Source organism: Leptopilina boulardi, unplaced genomic scaffold (assembly GCF_019393585.1).
Source record: "Leptopilina boulardi isolate dan_hultmark-lab unplaced genomic scaffold, ZJU_Lbou_2.1 LbouV2_266, whole genome shotgun sequence".
NCBI classification, from domain to species: domain Eukaryota; kingdom Metazoa; phylum Arthropoda; class Insecta; order Hymenoptera; family Figitidae; genus Leptopilina; species Leptopilina boulardi.
The window spans coordinates 75,043-92,643 of NW_026137825.1; the positions used below are offsets into that span (position 1 = coordinate 75,043).

General features: G+C 19.8%; 1 protein-coding gene across 3 annotated transcripts in view; it reads right to left on the minus strand.

Moving 5' to 3' along the window:
• LOC127281431 (RNA-binding protein Pasilla) overlaps window positions 1-17,601 on the minus strand; it is a 36,326-nt gene that overhangs the window by 15,159 nt on the left and 3,566 nt on the right. For 2 of the 3 annotated variants that reach the window (XM_051305147.1, XM_051305148.1), the window contains exons 2-5: window positions 14,655-14,801; window positions 13,968-14,125; window positions 6,014-6,365; window positions 777-1,270 (exon numbers count right to left, since the gene is read on the minus strand). In XM_051305147.1, the coding sequence (XP_051161104.1) occupies window positions 777-1,270; window positions 6,014-6,365; window positions 13,968-14,125; window positions 14,655-14,801 (1,151 nt within the window). Of the gene's footprint in view, window positions 1-284; window positions 1,271-6,013; window positions 6,366-13,967; window positions 14,126-14,654; window positions 14,802-17,601 lie in introns of those variants that run through there. The other variant, XM_051305145.1, reaches the window with a different exon arrangement.

Genomic DNA, 17,601 nt, shown 5'->3' on the forward strand with positions numbered 1-17,601 from the left:
TTTTTTACATAGACTCGAAATTCGTTTCGAATTTTTTTTTCTTCTAATTTTTACAATTTCGTATATTTCTAAAACGAAAAAAATTTATTTTTAATTTTAATTAAATTTGAAAAAAAAAAATGTAGAAATTGTGCAAAATTTCCAATTTTCTTTACAAGAGAAAATTCGCACCAATTTCCACTGGAATCGAATTTTTTCGACAATTTCGCACATTTCTGCAAAGAAAAGAGAAAAAAGAGAAAAAAAATACAAAAAGCAAAAATAGAAAGAGAGAAAGAGAGCCTTAGGGAAGAAAAACAAGAATGAGAAGGATGCAATTTTTTTGTTTCTTTTTTTTTCCCACGTTTTCAGAAAAATAGAGAATGCAGCAAACGAAAAAGAAGAGGATTGTGAATAATTAATTAATTAATTATCTCTCTCGAATATTTTTTTTTTTTTTTTCAATGAATCATGCCGGCAATAGCATTATGACGCGCACGTTTCGCCTCCTCTTCGCTGATCCTCTGCTCGATGAGATATTGAGCAGTGCCAATGGCATTTGGAAAACCCGTGATAGTCACTATACGATTCCTTGTACCAGGCGCAAACATGCCCTTCTTCGAGATTTGTATGTTGGCCCCACTAAGGTGCTGAATCTCAATTAGGGCACGACCACCGGGTCCAAGAATAGCTCCCACTATAACCTCTGCAATTTCTATATCTACTTTCTTGGTCTCCTTGTTGTTAATGGTTGTTGCATCAACCACCTGTACCGTCTGATTAGGACTCTTACTTACAAGTGATAATTGATTTGTTCCCAAGCCAAATGAATTGTTGTTGAGATGAATGGCACTGGCTGCTGCTGCCGCGGCGGCCGCCGCTGCCGCTGCTGCTGTATTATTCTGACGAAATGGATCGAATGGCTCAAAACGATCGAGTGCATTGCGTGGCGTTGGCGATGTTGAACCCAATGATGGTACTGTTCCAATTGGACCAAATACACCGCCACCTCCATTATTATTTGAACCATTAACTGTTGTTGTACTGTCCATTGGTGTGCCAAGATAATTTAAACCCGATGGCATACCAATGCCCATACCAAGAATATTATATTTGGCGAGTGTTGCAATTGATGTTAAGATCTCGGTCACGGCCGGTTCAGTGAAGCCAGTCGTTCGCAAGTTCAATTTCAAATGTTCCAACAGCTGTTGTGTTACTGGCGCGGTTCCCGTTGTTATTGCCGTGCCTAAATTCAAATTCAGACTGAGACCCGCGCCATTCAAAAGGCTCACTGAAAACAGAGAAAGTAGTTATAACAATTTTTGTTTTTCCAAATTATTCTTTCTTTAATGGGAAAAAAAATACAATTTTTTAAAAATTTATTTACGTTTTACAAAAGTAATATTTGTTTTTCTTTTTAATACTTCAACTATTTTTTAATTCAAAAATTTTATTTCAATTTTTTTTCACTTTTCCAAAGCAAATATTTACTGAAATCAGAAAATACATTTATGTTTTGATTTTAGTTTTTGATATCAAAAAATTTTTTTAATTTTCCATTGTCTTTGGGTTTCTAATTCACAAAATATTTGTCTTTTCTCAATTTCAATTTTTTTTTTTAAAGTTAAGAAAATTTTTTTCTAATTCACCAAATATTTGGTTTTTTTTTGCCGATTTTAAATTTTGAAACTTAAATTTATTAATTTTCCATTTTTTGTTTTTCTAATTCGGAAAATATTTGTTTTTTTTTTTTGCCGATTTCAATTTTTGAAAGTTGAGATATGTATAAAAATTTTTTGTATTAAACAAATATTTTCTAACGTCATGTAAATTTATTTGTTATTTTTTTCTATTTATTTCTGAAAAGAAATTTAGAAATTAGAAGAATTTTTCTGTTTTTGTTTTTCCAAAAATTAAAATTGTTAAGAAACAAAATTAGAAAAAAAATTTCTAAACTTTTAAAAAAACAAAAAAAATTGAAATTGAGAAAAAACAAATATTTTGTGAATTAGAAATCCAAAGACAATGGAAAATTTAAAAAAAAAAAACAAATATTTTATGAATTGTATAAAAAAATTTCTTAACAATTAAAAAAAAAATAAATAAATAAAATCAAGAAAAAACAAATATTTTCCGAATTAGAAAAACCAAAAAGTGGAAAATTAATAAATTTAAGTTTCAACAATTAAAATCGGCAAAAACAAAAACAAATATTTTCTGAATTAGGAAAAAAAAATTCTTAACTTTCAAAAAAAAAAAAAAAAGAAAAATTGAAATCGTGAAAAAACAAATTTTTCGAATTAGAAACAAAAAGAATGAAAAAATTTGTTTTTTCATATAATAAATATTTGTTTTTGTTTTTGCCGATTTTAATTGTTGAAACTTAAATTTATTAATTTTCCATTTTTTGTTTTTCTGATTCGGAAAATATTTGTTTTTTCACGATTTTATTTATTTTATTTTTTTGAAAGTTAAGAATTTTTTTTCTAATTCAGAAAATATTTGTTTTTGTTTTTGCCAATTTTAATTGTTGAAACTGAAATTTATTAATTTTCCATTTTTTATTTTTCTAATTCGGAAAATATTTGTTTTTTCACGATTTTATTTATTTTATTTTTTTGAAAGTTAAGAATTTTTTTTCTAATTCAGAAAATATTTGTTTTTGTTTTTGCCGATTTTAATTGTTGAAACTGAAATTTATTAATTTTCCATTTTTTGTTTTTCTAATTCGGAAAATATTTGTCTTTTCTCAATTTCAATTTTTTTTTTAAAGTTAAGAAAATTTTTTTCTAATTCACAAAATATTTGGTTTTTTTCTGCCGATTTTAAATTTTGAAACTTAAATTTATTAATTTTCCATTTTTTGTTTTTCTAATTAGGAAAATATTTGTTTTTACTCGATTTTATTTATTTATTTTATTTTTTTGAATTGTTAAGAAAATTTTTTATACAATTCAGAAAAAATATGTTTCTTTTTTTTGCCGATTTCAATTTTTGAAAGTTGAGATATGTATAAAAATTTTTTGTATTAAACAAATATTTTCTAACGTCATGTAAATTTATTTGTTATTTGTTATAATTTATTTCTGAAAATAAATTTAGAAATTAGAAGAATTTTTCTGTTTTTGTTTTTCCAAAAATTAAAATTGTTAAAAAACAAAATTAGAAAAAAAATTTTTAAACTTTTAAAAAAACAAAAAAAATTGAAATTGAGAAAAAACAAATATTTTGTGAATTAGAAACCCAAAGACAATGGAAAATTAAAAAAAAAACAAATATTTTCTTAATTGTATAAAAAAATTTCTTAACAATTAAAAAAAAAATAAAATAAATAAAATCGAGAAAAAACAAATATTTTCCGAATTAGAAAAACCAAAAAACTAATTCGGAAAATATTTGTCTTTTCTCAATTTCAATTTTTTTTTTTTTTTTTAAAAGTTAAGAAAATTTTTTTCTAATTCACAAAATATTTGGTTTTTTTCTGCCGATTTTAAATTTTGAAACTTAAATTTATTAATTTTCCATTTTTTGTTTTTCTAATTCGGAAAATATTTGTTTTTTCTCGATTTTATTTATTTATTTTCTTTTTTTTGAATTGTTAAGAAATTTTTTTATACAATTCAGAAAATATATGTTTCTTTTTTTTGCCGATTTCAGTTTTTGAAAGTTGAGATATGTATAAAAATTTTTTGTATTAAACAAATATTTTCTAACGTCATGTAAATTTATTTGTTATTTTTTTCTATTTATTTCTGAAAAGAAATTTTTAGAAATTAGAAGAATTTTTCTGTTTTTGTTTTTCCAAAAATTAAAATTGTTAAAAAACAAAATTAGAAAAAAAAGGAAAAATTAACAAAAATATCTCAATTATCAAAAATTACAATCGGCAAAAAAATCAAATATTTTCTGAATTAGATAAAAAAAAAAATTTCATAACAATTGAAAAAAAATAAATTAAATAAATTAAATCGGGAAAAAACAAATTTTTTTTCGAATTAGAAAAACAAAAAATGGAAAATTAATAAATTTAAGTTTCAAAAATTGAAATCGGCAAAAAAAAACAAATATTTTCTGAATTGTACAAAACAAATTTCTTAACAATTCAAAAAAATAAAATAAATAAATAAATAAAATCGAGAAAAAACAAATATTTTCCAAATTAGAAAAACCAAAAAGTGGAAAATTAATAAATTTAAGTTTCAACAATTAAAATTGGCAAAAACCAAAACAAATATTTTCTGAATTAGAAAAAAAAATTCTTAACTTTCAAAAAAAAAGAAAAATTGAAATCGTGAAAAAACAAATTTTTCGAATTAGAAACCAAAAGAATGAAAAAATTTGTTATTTCATGATTTCAATTTTTTTTTCTTTTTTTTTTTTGAAAGTTAAGAATTTTTTTTTCTAATTCAGAAAATATTTGTTTTTGTTTTTACCGATTTTAAATTTTGAAACTTAAATTTATTAATTTTCCATTTTTTGTTTTTCTAATTCGGAAAATATTTGTTTTTTCCCGATTTTATTTATTTAATTTATTTTTTTGAATTGTTAAGAAATTTTTTTTATCTAATTCAGAAAATATTTTTTTTTTTTTGCTGATTTCAATTTGTGAAAGTTGAGATATTTTTGTTAATTTTTCCCTTTTTTTTCTAATTTTGTTTTTTAACAATTTTAATTTTTGGAAAAACAAAAACAGAAAAATTCTTCTAATTTCTAAATTTCTTTTCAGAAATAAATAGAACAAATAAATAAATTTATATGACGTTAGAAAATATTTGTTTACTACCAAAAAAATGCTTATTTTACCGATTTTTTAAAATAAATTCAAAATTTACGTAAAAAAATCCACAATTTTTTTTCTAATTCAGAAAATATTTGTTTTTTGCCATTTTCCAAAAAAATTTAATTTTACCATTTGTTTCCAATTCAAAAAAATATTTGTTTTTTTTACCAATTTCATTTTTCAAAAATCAAGAAATTTTGGTAATTTTCAAATTTTTATTTCAAAATTTAATTTGTAATTCAAAAAAAAAAAAAAAAATCTCCCAAGTTTAAAGAATATTAATAATTTATTTCAACTCTAAAGTGAATGATTGTTATAGATTAAGTTTAAGTACTTTTTTTTGCTTTGTTTCTTGCACGCGACTAATTTTCAAAAACAAAGAAAAAACAATATATATCTTCTTTTATTATCTACGGACAAAGAACAATAAATAATTATTATTATTATACGCTTGAAAAACGTGGATATTTCCTTTTCAAGAAAATGTTATTCACTAAAAACACGAATTCAATGTGAAGATAAATTAATCGCTGATAAATTTAACTGCAATTTTTTTGCTTAAATAATTTATTCACATTATCAGAAAATATGTTTTAATCTCCGCATTTTTTTTTTTAATCTATAGAATTTAATCGACACGAGAAAAATTAACATTTCATTAAACAAAAAGGAATTTTTTTTTCTCAATTATATTAGTAATAGTTTTTTTTTCTTTCAATTAAAATATTATTAAATACAAAATATGTCAATTTTTTTCCAATAGATATATATTTTTTTTTATTTCTTACCAAAAGACACGTTTTTTTTATATACAAATAAAGAAACAAATAAATAAAGAAATAAAAATAGAAATAAATAAATTTAATGAAGGAGAAAATAGATAGAAGGCAAAATATTTATATTAAAAATTTAACCGAAAGAAAAATAAAAAGAAAATTGAGTAAATTTTCAATAAATAAATAAAATAAATAGAATTGCAATAAATTTAAAAAAAATATAGAATAAATAAAAATAAATAAATACAAAGGAAAAATACAAAAAATACAAAATTTAACAAATTACAAATAAAAAAATTCGATCCAAATTAAAAAAAAAACAGAAAAATACATTAAAAAGAAAATTTTACTTTAAAAAAAGAAATTCAAAATACCTACTTTGAAGAAAAAAAAACGAATTTTTAATTAAAAGTGATTTGTCGCCAATATTTAAAATGGTAATAATAATTATTGAAAAAAATAAAAATAAATCACAAACCTGTATTTAAACCTGCGGTGGATGTATATGTTGGTGTGCTCGTGGGGGCTTGAGCATATGGACTTCCGGTTGGATTATAATTGGCAACAGGACCACTGACGTCTGCGTAACTAACATTTAGACACGTTCCACTTTGTGGATCGTCAGCAACTTTTGCCAGGATCATCAGTAAAGCATTGCGATTATTTTCTTTTTCTCCAATAACGGTGATACAACGTTCCTGTAATGACAAATCTTTTGCCTTTTGACTAATTTGAACGTACGATCCCGATTCTTCTTTTATTTGTTTTATATAATTGCCCGCCTTTCCAATGATCATTCCGGCTGTGCTATTTGGTACTAGAATTTTCACCTAAAAAAAAAAAAAAACAGAAAACACACACAGAAAAAAATTAATAACAATTTTTTAATAAAAGTTTAAATACAAAACATTATTAGAAAAATAAAAACTGATTTTTTATTAACAAAAATTTATTATAATAACTCATTATAAAAAAAATATATTGTTTTTAATTATATTAATAGAAAATAAATTTTTCTTCAACCAACTTTGGATTAAACTAAATTTTTTCAAAAAGAATTTTTATTTCACAGAATTTTAACTGCGAAATTTTTTTAATTATTTAACTGAATTTTTGTAACAAAATTTTATTGAATTCTTTTTTAGTAGAATTTTTATTATTCCGAATTTGGATTTTTTTTTTATTATCAAAGAATTTTTATTTAGCCGAATTTGAATTAAACTAAATTTTTATGTTAAAGAATTTTTATTTAACAAAATTTGAATTAAATTAAATTTTTTTATATCAAAGAAGAATTTGTATTTAGCCGAATTTGTATTTAATTGAATTTTAGAAGAAAAAATTTTTATTTAACCGAAATTTATAAAGTAAAATTCATATTTAATCAAAGTTTTGTGCCAAAGAAATTTTATTTTACCAAATTTTTATTTAAACCAAATTATATGAAGTAAAATTCATATTTAACCAAAGTTTTGTGCCAAAGAATTTTTATTTAACAAAATTTTAATTAAAGTAAATTTTTTTTTATATCAAAGAATTTGTATTTACCCGAATTTGCATTTAATTGAATTTTAGAAGAAAAAATTTTTATTTTACCGAAATTTCTAAAGTAAAATTCATATTTAAGCAAAGTTTCGTTTTAAAGAATTTTTATTTAACAAAATTTTAATTAAATTAAATTTTTCTTTTAAATCAAAGAATTTGTATTTAGCCGAATTTGCATTTAATTGAATTTTAGAAGAAAAAATTTTTATTTAACCGAAATTTATAAAGTAAAATTCAAATTTAACCAAAGTTTTGTGCCAAAGAAATTTAATTTTACCAAATTTTTATTTAAACCAAATTATACAAAGTAAAATTCATATTTAACCAAAATTTTTCAATCAAAAATTTTTTATTTAAGTGAATTTCTATTTAATTCCAAATTTTGCAGTTTTAAAAATTTTACTAAAAGAAAATTCGTTTGAATAATTTTATTTTGAGATTCTCGATTTTTTATACTAAAGAATTTTTATTTTACAGAATTTGAACTGCGAAAATTTTTTTATTTAACTAAATTTTTGTATAACAATGAACTGTTTTTTTATTGAATTCTTTTTTAGTAGAATTTTTATTTAACAGAATTTTTATTCAGCTGAATTTGAAGAAAAATAAATTTTTTTGTATCAAAGAATTTTTATTTAGCCGAATTTGCAATTATCTGAATTTTAGTAGAAAAAATTTTTATTTAGCAAAATTTTTATTTAACCAAAGTTTCGTGCCAAAGAATTTTTATTTTTCCAAATTTTTATTTTAAACAAAATTATACGAAATAAAATTCATATTTAACCAAAATTTTTGAATAAAAAATTTTTTATTTAAATGAATTTCTATTTAATTCCAAATTTTGCAATTTTAAAAATTTTCGTAATTGAAAATTCATTTGAATAATTTTATTTTGAGATTTTTTAAACTAAAGAATTTTTATTTTACAGAATTTGAACTGCGAAATTTTTTTTTATTTAACTGAATTTTTGTATAACAAAGAACTGTTTTTTTTATTGAATTCTTTTTTAGTAGAATTTTTATTTAACAGAATTTTTATTCAGCTGAATTTGAAGAAAAATAAATTTTTTTGTATCAAAGAATTTTTATTTAGCCGAATTTGCAATTATCTGAATTTTAGTAGAAAAAATTTTTATTTAGCAAAATTTTTATTTAACCAAAGTTTCGTGCCAAAGAATTTTTATTTTACCAAATTTTTATTTTAAACAAAATTATACGAAATAAAATTCATATTTAACCAAAATTTTTGAATAAAAAATTTTTTATTTAAATGAATTTCTATTTAATTCCAAATTTTGCAATTTTAAAAATTTTCGTAATTGAAAATTCATTTGAATAATTTTATTTTGAGATTTTTTAAACTAAAGAATTTTTATTTTACAGAATTTGAACTGCGAAATTTTTTTTTATTTAACTGAATTTTTGTATAACAAAGAACTGTTTTTTTTATTGAATTCTTTTTTAGTAGAATTTTTATTTAACAGAATTTTTATTCAGCTGAATTTGAAGAAAACTAAATTTTTTTGCAGTAATGAATTTTTATTTAGCCGAATTTGCAATTACCTGAATTTTAGTAGAAAAATTTTTATTTAGCAAAATTTTTATTTAACCGAAATTTTTAAAGTAAAATTCATATTTAACCAAATTTTTATTTAGCCGAATTTTCATTTACCTGAATTTTAGTAGAAAAAATTTTTATTTAACCGAAATTTTTAAAGTAAAATTCATATTTAACCAAATTTTTATTTAGCCGAATTTTCATTTACCTAAATTTTAGTAGAAAAAATTTTTATTTTAAAAAATTTTTATTTAACCGATATTTTTAATGTAAAATTCATATTTAACCAAATTTTTATTTAACCGAAATTTATAAAGTAAAATTCATATTTAACCAAATTTTTATTTTAAACCAAATTATACGAAATAAAATTCATATTTAACCTAATTTTCAAAGTAAAAATTTTTCATTTAACAGAATTTCTATTTAATTACAAATTTTGCAATATAAAAATTTGTCTAAATGAAAATTCGTTTGAATAATTTTATTTTGAGATTCGGAATTTTTTTTTTTTTTTATAAAAATTTACTATTGTTTAATAAATAAAAAAAAATTATTTTCAAAAAAATCACTTTTCTCTCTATCTCTCTCATTATTTTTACATTAAATTATTAATTTTACCAATTTTTATTAAAAAAAACAAAAGAAAAAAAAAATTATTCTCGCTAAAATTGTTTCCGATTTGTTATACAAAGTTTTGCGATCAAGTTTTATTCAATAGTAATAGCTATTGATTATCATGCAAATTGCATTGTTGACGCTTTATTTTCTCGAATGACGAGTATTCAAATTTTATATATATATCTATATCTATATATTTGTGCAATAAAAAAAAATCAAGTCGAAGGTGTTTCTAATATTGATGATGAACAATATGAAAAGAGGCTTCGCGTGTCGATGAGGAAGATTATTATTTTTCGCAATAAAAAAAAAAAAAAAAAAATATCAAGGATATGATCATCATAACGATTATTATTAGTAAAGTGAAAATAAAAAAAGAGAAAATTAGACTAAAAAGAAAAAAAAAATTAAAAAAATTTTTTTTAAGCTAAAGAAAATTTTGAGAGCTGATAAAAAAAAAATTGAGACACTCAGAAATTAAATGCAAAATTGTACCAAGAAAACAAAGAAAAATCAACCGAAAATTTGGAACTGAAATTAAAATTCAAAATTGAAAAAAAAGGAAAAAAAATCCAATAAATTGAGAGAAAAATTCGCAGTGAAAAAATATAGAAAAAAAATCTAAATTGAGAGCAAAATTCGAAATATGGCAAAAAAGTTAGTAAATTATGAAAATAAAATTCGGAGTGAAATAATAGAGGGAAAAAAAAATTAGTAAATTGAGAATAAAATTCAGAGTGAAAAAAAAATCTAAATTGAGAGCAAAATTTATATTTTAACGGAGTGAAAAATTATGGGGGAAAAAAAAATCAGTAAATTGTGCGTAAAAAATAAAATAAAAAAATAGTGACTAAAAATGGTAAATACGATTAAAAATGTGTAAATGATTCACGTAAAATGAATTAATTCCGTTTTTTTCATTTCTTCTTCTTTTTTTTTTTAAGGATGCAAATGTCCTTTTTTTTAAACCCTATTAAGAGATTTCGAAGGTCAAAAGCGCGCGATGTATTTTTGAATTGTTCACATTTCTGATCATTAGCCATACAAGCCTATTCTAACTGGGTCATTGCTAACAAGCAAAAGTCTCATATACTCTCTGACTTCATTGCTCCCACTGGACGCATTTAATTTTCCCTTCAATATATATATATATATATATAAAGTGGTCGTGCTCATATTATGATTGTCGCCACACATTTATTACAAATTACATTAGACACATTGGGACATTCAGATTTCTCAATTATTCCTCCCTTAGAAAAAGATTTGCATAAAAAAAAAAATGAAAAACGAAAAAAAAATTCTTATTTATAAATAAAAAATAGAAGAATAGGAATTGTAAAAAAAAAAACTAAAATTAAAGACAGAATAAAAATAAAATAAAAATTTAAAATAAAAACAAAATTAACTGTAATAAAAACTAAAATTAAAAACAAAAATAAAATTAAAATTAAAATATAAACGTCAACAAAATAAAAACCAAAATTCAAAAAAATACAAAACAAAAAGAATAAAAATCAAAAAATAAAATATATAAAAAAAATGAAATACAGAATGACAATAATAAAATATTAAAATAAGAATCGAAATTAAATTTGTCCCGTCAATTAAATAAATAAAATAAAGGAAAATAAAAATAAATTAAAAAAAGAAACGAAATCAAAAATTTGAAAAAAAAGGAAAAAAATTAAAGTTTAAAGGAAAATGAATTTCAAATCGTTTTATGAATTGAAAATATGCGAAATTCAAACGTTTAATAATGTGTAAGTTCCGGAAATAAAATACCTTGAAACTAAAAGAGATTGAAATCAAGTTTTTGCTCAAGAAACAAGCAAAAGAAATAAAAAAAAAAAAAAAGAAAAAAATATTTAACAATAAAATCAAATTGTTGTTTTCTAATTGACGATTAATTTACATAATTATTTCAAACTATGAATTGAAAAATAATTTATGATGTAAATAAATAAATTAAATAAAATTACTGCTTCATTAATTTTGTATTTTCGAAAAAATAAATTTTGGCTTAAAAAAAAATTAATTCTAAAAATGAATTTTAATTAAAAAAAAGATGCATTAGAAGAAAAATGGAGGGGAAAAAAATCTGATCCTGCTAATAAAAAAAGAAAATCTCTCTCTCTTTCTCTCTCTCAAGACGCGCAGACAGAATCCTTAAGAAAATAATAATAATCATCATGGGAGAAAATATACGTTTTAAAATATCATTTTCAGTCTACCTTGAACGCATGTAGATTTTACACTTTAGAACTTGTATTAATATATTCAAACGTTTTTCCATTTGCATAAGTGCCACAGTGAAATTTGAGACAACTTAATAGACAGAATTTGCAAAAAAAAAAAAAAAAAAAAATACTAACTCGTCTTTATGTTTATTAAATAAATCAAAATTCGTTTTTTTTTTTAGTAATTTTTCATTTTGAGACAAAAATAAAGTAAAAATAGATACAAGAAAATAAAAAAAAAAGGAAAAAGAAAATAAAAAAAAAGGAAAAAGAAAATAAAAAAAGGAAAAATAAAATAAAAAAAAGGAAGAATAAAATTCTATCCATATTTGAAATTATATTGATCCATTGTTATTAAATATTTTGACAACAATACTCAATTATTTAATAAAAAAAAAAAAAAAAATTAAAAGAAATTTTTTTCATCCAATTTTTATATCAAAACTAATTTTTTTCAACGAAGCTAAAGTACGCAACGTTTATGATAAACGATTTTTAAAGAAATAATTTTTTAAAATGAAAAATTTTATAATTTTTTGCCTAAAAAAATATTTCATGTAGTTTTCATTAATCAACAAATTATAAAAAATTATTTTTTATGCAAAAAATTAAAAAAAATTTTCATTTTAAAAAATTATTTCTTTAAAAATCGTTTTTTATAAACGTTTGCGAACTTCAGCTTCGTTTTTTTTTCATTCAATTTTTGCGAAACAAATTTTTTATTTTCATTTTGAAAATCCGTTTAAAAATAAATAAAACACATTTTTTTTTTATTTCAATTTTGATGAAAACAAATTCTATTTTTATAAAAAAAAATTTCAGTTTAATTTCGATGAAAACAAATTCAATTTTAATGAAAATAAATTTTCAGTTCGTTTTTTATAGAAAAAAAAAAAAAAAATGTAATTTAATTTTAATTGAAAAAAAAACATTTTTAATAAATAATTAACAAAAAAAAAAAAATTTCAACAATAAAATGAAATGAAAAGTTTCTTTTTTCCAAACAACAATAACTAAAAAAAAAAATTTTCCCACTCGCAAACAAAGCGAAAATTTCAAATATTTATTATCATTTCATTTGTCAATTAGTTGAAATATAAATCCCTCGTCATTTGAGTTTATCAAAAATTAAAACCACCATCGGTAACATATATATATATATATATATATATATATATATATATATATATATATATATATATATATATATATATATATATATATATATATATATATATATATATATATATATATATATATATATATATATATAGCATTATGCGACGCTAAACCAATTAGATTTACAAATATAATCGTGAAATGTGTGCGTAAATATAAAATGACAAATTACGTGAATAAATATATAGGAAATGTCAATTAATTGAAATTGCGCGGTAAATGATAAAATATAGTTATTATGTAACGATAATAATAATAATAATAATAATAAATAAAATTGAGCTGTGATTTTTAAAATAATAATTATTATTATTATTAACTCTCCGAGAGAGAAAATTTTGTCATTCGTCTGGTTTTTTAAAAATTTAATTACAACACTTAATATTGTAGAAGAGTCCACTTCCTCTTATGAAACAAAAGGCAGCATCTCATTTTTTTGTTCGAAAGATGAGAGATCCTCTCAACGTTCATCTTTCACGATTTTGTGGATTTTGTTTACAACTATCGTGTTACGTAATTCCGCATTAAGACAATTGTAATATAAAAAAATGCTATTTTTCTTCATTTTTTTAAAGAAAACAAAAAAAAAAATTCTAAAAAATAGTCCAAGTAATAAATAATTCTTTTAAAAATAACGAATCAAATTTTCCAGTTATTTATTCAATTTTTTTTTTTTTTGAAATTTGATATTGTTGAATTTTTATTTAATTGAAAATTAGAAAACAGAATTTTGGTGCGAAAAAGAATTTTTATTCAACCGAATTTCATATTTAATTCAAAAAAAATTTCAAATTTTTATTAAATAAAATTTTCGGAATAATTTTTTATTTAACCGAATTTTTATCTTTCAATTTTATTTTTTTAATTTTTTTTTTTCAATTTTTATCGTTCAATATCAATAAATTCGATTTTATAAAATTTGCCTTTATTGTTAAAAGAAATTTAATTTAATTTTAGAAAAAAAAATTGTTATTTTTAATAATAAATATTAAATATAAATAATTAATAAATATTAAATATAAATTATAAATAAATAAATACCCAAATAATAAAATAAATAAATACCCAAATAATAAAATAAATAAATAAAAAATAGTAATTTTTTTTCTTCTAAATATCCCTTATTTTAAAAAGGAAAATTTTTTTCTCAGCTGGCAAAATCGATTTGTAGAAAAAAATTTGCATCCTTCTTTGGAAAAAAAAAAATGAATGATGAATGAAATCTTAAATAAAAAACAAAAATTCTCGAAACGAAAAATATGATTTCTTTTTTCAAAATAAATAAATACCTGCTTGTCCCTTTCAGCCGTTGCTTTTCCGGAATCAAAATCAACTGTCGTTTTTGTCGTAAGATCCGGTTTTTCGCGAATCTTTTCCATAATGAAGTCCATGACAGACATAATAGCCTCGATGCTGCCAGTGATTAGACAAACTCGTTCCGTGGTTCCTGGAAAATACAAAGAATCATCATCATCATCATCATTACTATTATTATTCCTATTATTAAACCTATTATTACATATTCTTATTTTTACTATTATTATTCCTATTTTTCTTTTTTTTATAACTATTCCCATTATTATTATTACTATTATTATTCAAAATCCTACAATTATTTATCAAACAGTAAACGGTGTAAATTATTATTATTAACAATAATATTACAAATATTATCACAAGAGTTACAAAGATTAGAAAGAAAAAAAAAATATTAAAGAATCGAATGATGCAACGAGATTATATTTCGATTAAAGAATAGTTAATTTTAATTTAATAATAATTACGTATATCACTGTTGAAAGAGTTGCTTTTAATTACCGTTATGCAATCGGATGAAGATTATATTGTGACAAGTGTATATATATATATATATATATATATATATATATATATATATATATTCGAGAAATAAAAAGAAGAAAGAAGGAAAAGAGAAAAAAAAATAGAGAGAAAAAAGGAAAAAAAAGAAGAATTACCAGGATAAAAGTCGTGGGATTTCGACATCTTGACTCTAGCCCCCGTATCTTTTTGTAATTGAGCAATAGTTTCTCCTCCTTTTCCAATGATGGCTCCAGCCGCCACCCCCGGAACCAAAACTTTGAGATGATATGTGCCATCTCCTCCTGTAAATCGAGAAAAAAAAAATTATTTTTCACAAATCAAATTAATTCAAAATAAATTCAACTTAATTATAATATCAATTTATCAAAAAATTATATACATTTAATAATTCTTCTTTTTTCGAAAAAATAATAAACCAAAAATTTATTCTTTCTAATTCCTATCGAAAATTCAATTTATTATTTTAAATTATAAATAATTAAATTAAATATTTAATTTATTTATAATTTTTGTCAAATTCTGTATAGAATAGAATTTTTTTTTTTATTAATTATTATTATTATTATTATTATTTAGATATAAGAACAATTGTAATTGGATCCTCAAACCCTGCTACGTAGGGAGAGTAAATAAATTATTATTATTATTATTATATTATTAATTTGAAATATGAGATTTTTTAATCAAAATAATTAAAAATGAGACTTTTTTTTGTATAGCGAATCGAAATAAATTCTATAAAAATTACATTCAATTAGAATTTATATACGTACGATTAAATCTGAGTTTTATTTCTATAACCTTTTCAATATTATGCTAATAAACGTCATATATATATATATATATATATATATATATAAGATTCTGCGGTTCCAATTGCAAGAATTCTTTTCAAAAGTTACATTAAAAATTTAATGCTGCAATTTGAAAATAAAATTCACTATAAACTTCAATTTAATAATCGAAAACATGAGATTATTTTGCAGAATACCAAAAACAAGAAAAGGAAAAATATTAAGTAATCAATAATATTAATAATTAATAATAATTGAATAATAATAAAAAAATAATATTTTTTATAAATTTCTAAATTTATCATTCGGTAAAGGTATTTAAAAAATAGTTATTATTTTATTTTTTTTTTATTATATAATATAATTTTATATCATAATAAATAATTTATAATTATTAATAAATAATAAATAATTAATAATAATAATAATAATAATAATAATTTTATTTTCGAGTTTATTTTCATTGTATACCTTTTCAGGCCTTTACAATTTCCATAATCTGCATAATTATAAACATTCTTAAAAAGTAAACTTTACAACATATATTTATATATAATTAATAATTAATAATAAATAATAAATAATTAAAGATTATTAATAAAAAATATTAAAATTGAATATAAAATAAAAATATTAAATATAAATTAAATTCTATTAAAATAAATAATAAAAAATTATTATTATCCTAAATATTAATTATTAAAAATTAATAATTAATAATTAATATTAATTATTCAATAATAATTAACTATAATAAAGTCATTAATAATATAATTGTAAAAAAATAATTTTTAAATAAAATCCCTCAACAATAAATTAAAATATTATTTCTAAATTATAAAATTCAGATAAAACAAAAATAAATAAATAAAATCACATACATCATTGAAATGAAAAAAAAAATTAAATAAAAAATCAAATAATAAATAATAAAATAATTATTAAAAACAAAATATTAAATAGAAAAAAATTAAATAATAAATAATAAAATAATATTAAAAACAAAATATTAAATACAAAAAAAATTATTACTAAAATTTATTATTATAAACAATAAATAATTAATTATTTGAATTAATATTCCGCCAATAGAAAAAAATAAATAAAAAATGTTCACACGCTTTTTTTTCATTTTTCTTTTTTACATAATTTGTAATATATAATATATATTAAATTATCGTTTGCTTTTCAAGGATCATTAAATAATTTACTAATTTTAATTAGACGAGGCAATATTAGTAAAGCCGCATTCATTTAAAATAAATTTATAAACACTTAAGAGAGGCGAACGTAAATTTTTATTTTATTTTTTTTTTTAATTATTTTTTAAATAATATTTCACGATGGAGAAATTTTTACCCATTAGGATGAGGGGAGGGGGGGGAATAGAGGAAACGCTGATATTATGACAGTAATAATAAAAATAATACTAATTATTATTATAATTATAATTATTACTATTATTATTATTATTATTATTAATAATATTATTGTTATTATTATTATTATTATTATTATTATTATAGTAACATCATTTTCGTTTTACACGTGCAAAACTGTAAATGCATTCCAGGTCAAATTGCGCAATCATTCGATATGTAAACACGCCTTCTCTATTGATTCCGAAATGTTTCTATCAGTTTTGTAAGTGGAAATTTCAACAGAAAAGATGCATGTACGTATGTATGTATGTGTGTAGAAATTCTTTTTTCTAATTGATGCACATAATGTGATTATTGATTAGGTAATTAGTCAATTTTTGGTATTATTAGAAATCACCGAAAATAAATTATTTCAAAAAAAAAAAAAAGAAACTATTTTTTTTCTTTTTTTGAAAATTTAATTTATAAAAATATGAAAATTAAAAAAACATATAACAAAATAACCTCCTTTTTTCAAAAAAACGAATATTAATTTTTTTAATTAATCAATATTTTATTTTTTAAAAAAATTAATAATTTTGTCATATTAATTAATTTTTTAAAAAACTAAATAAATAATAATTTTTGTAATTAATCAATATTTAATGAAAAAAAAATGCAAAGAATAATTTTTTGGTTATTTTCAAAAATTTATTCTTTAAAATAATAATAATATTAATAATAATAATATTATTAATAATAATAATAAAAATAATAATAATAAAAATAATAATAAAAATAATAATAAATTAATTTTGGAAACGTTTCTAGAAAATTTTGTATAATAAATAAAACACAAATATACACACGAGAAAATTTTGAGAAATTATTATTGATTTTCCTTTCAAGATTTGTTTCGCTCCATT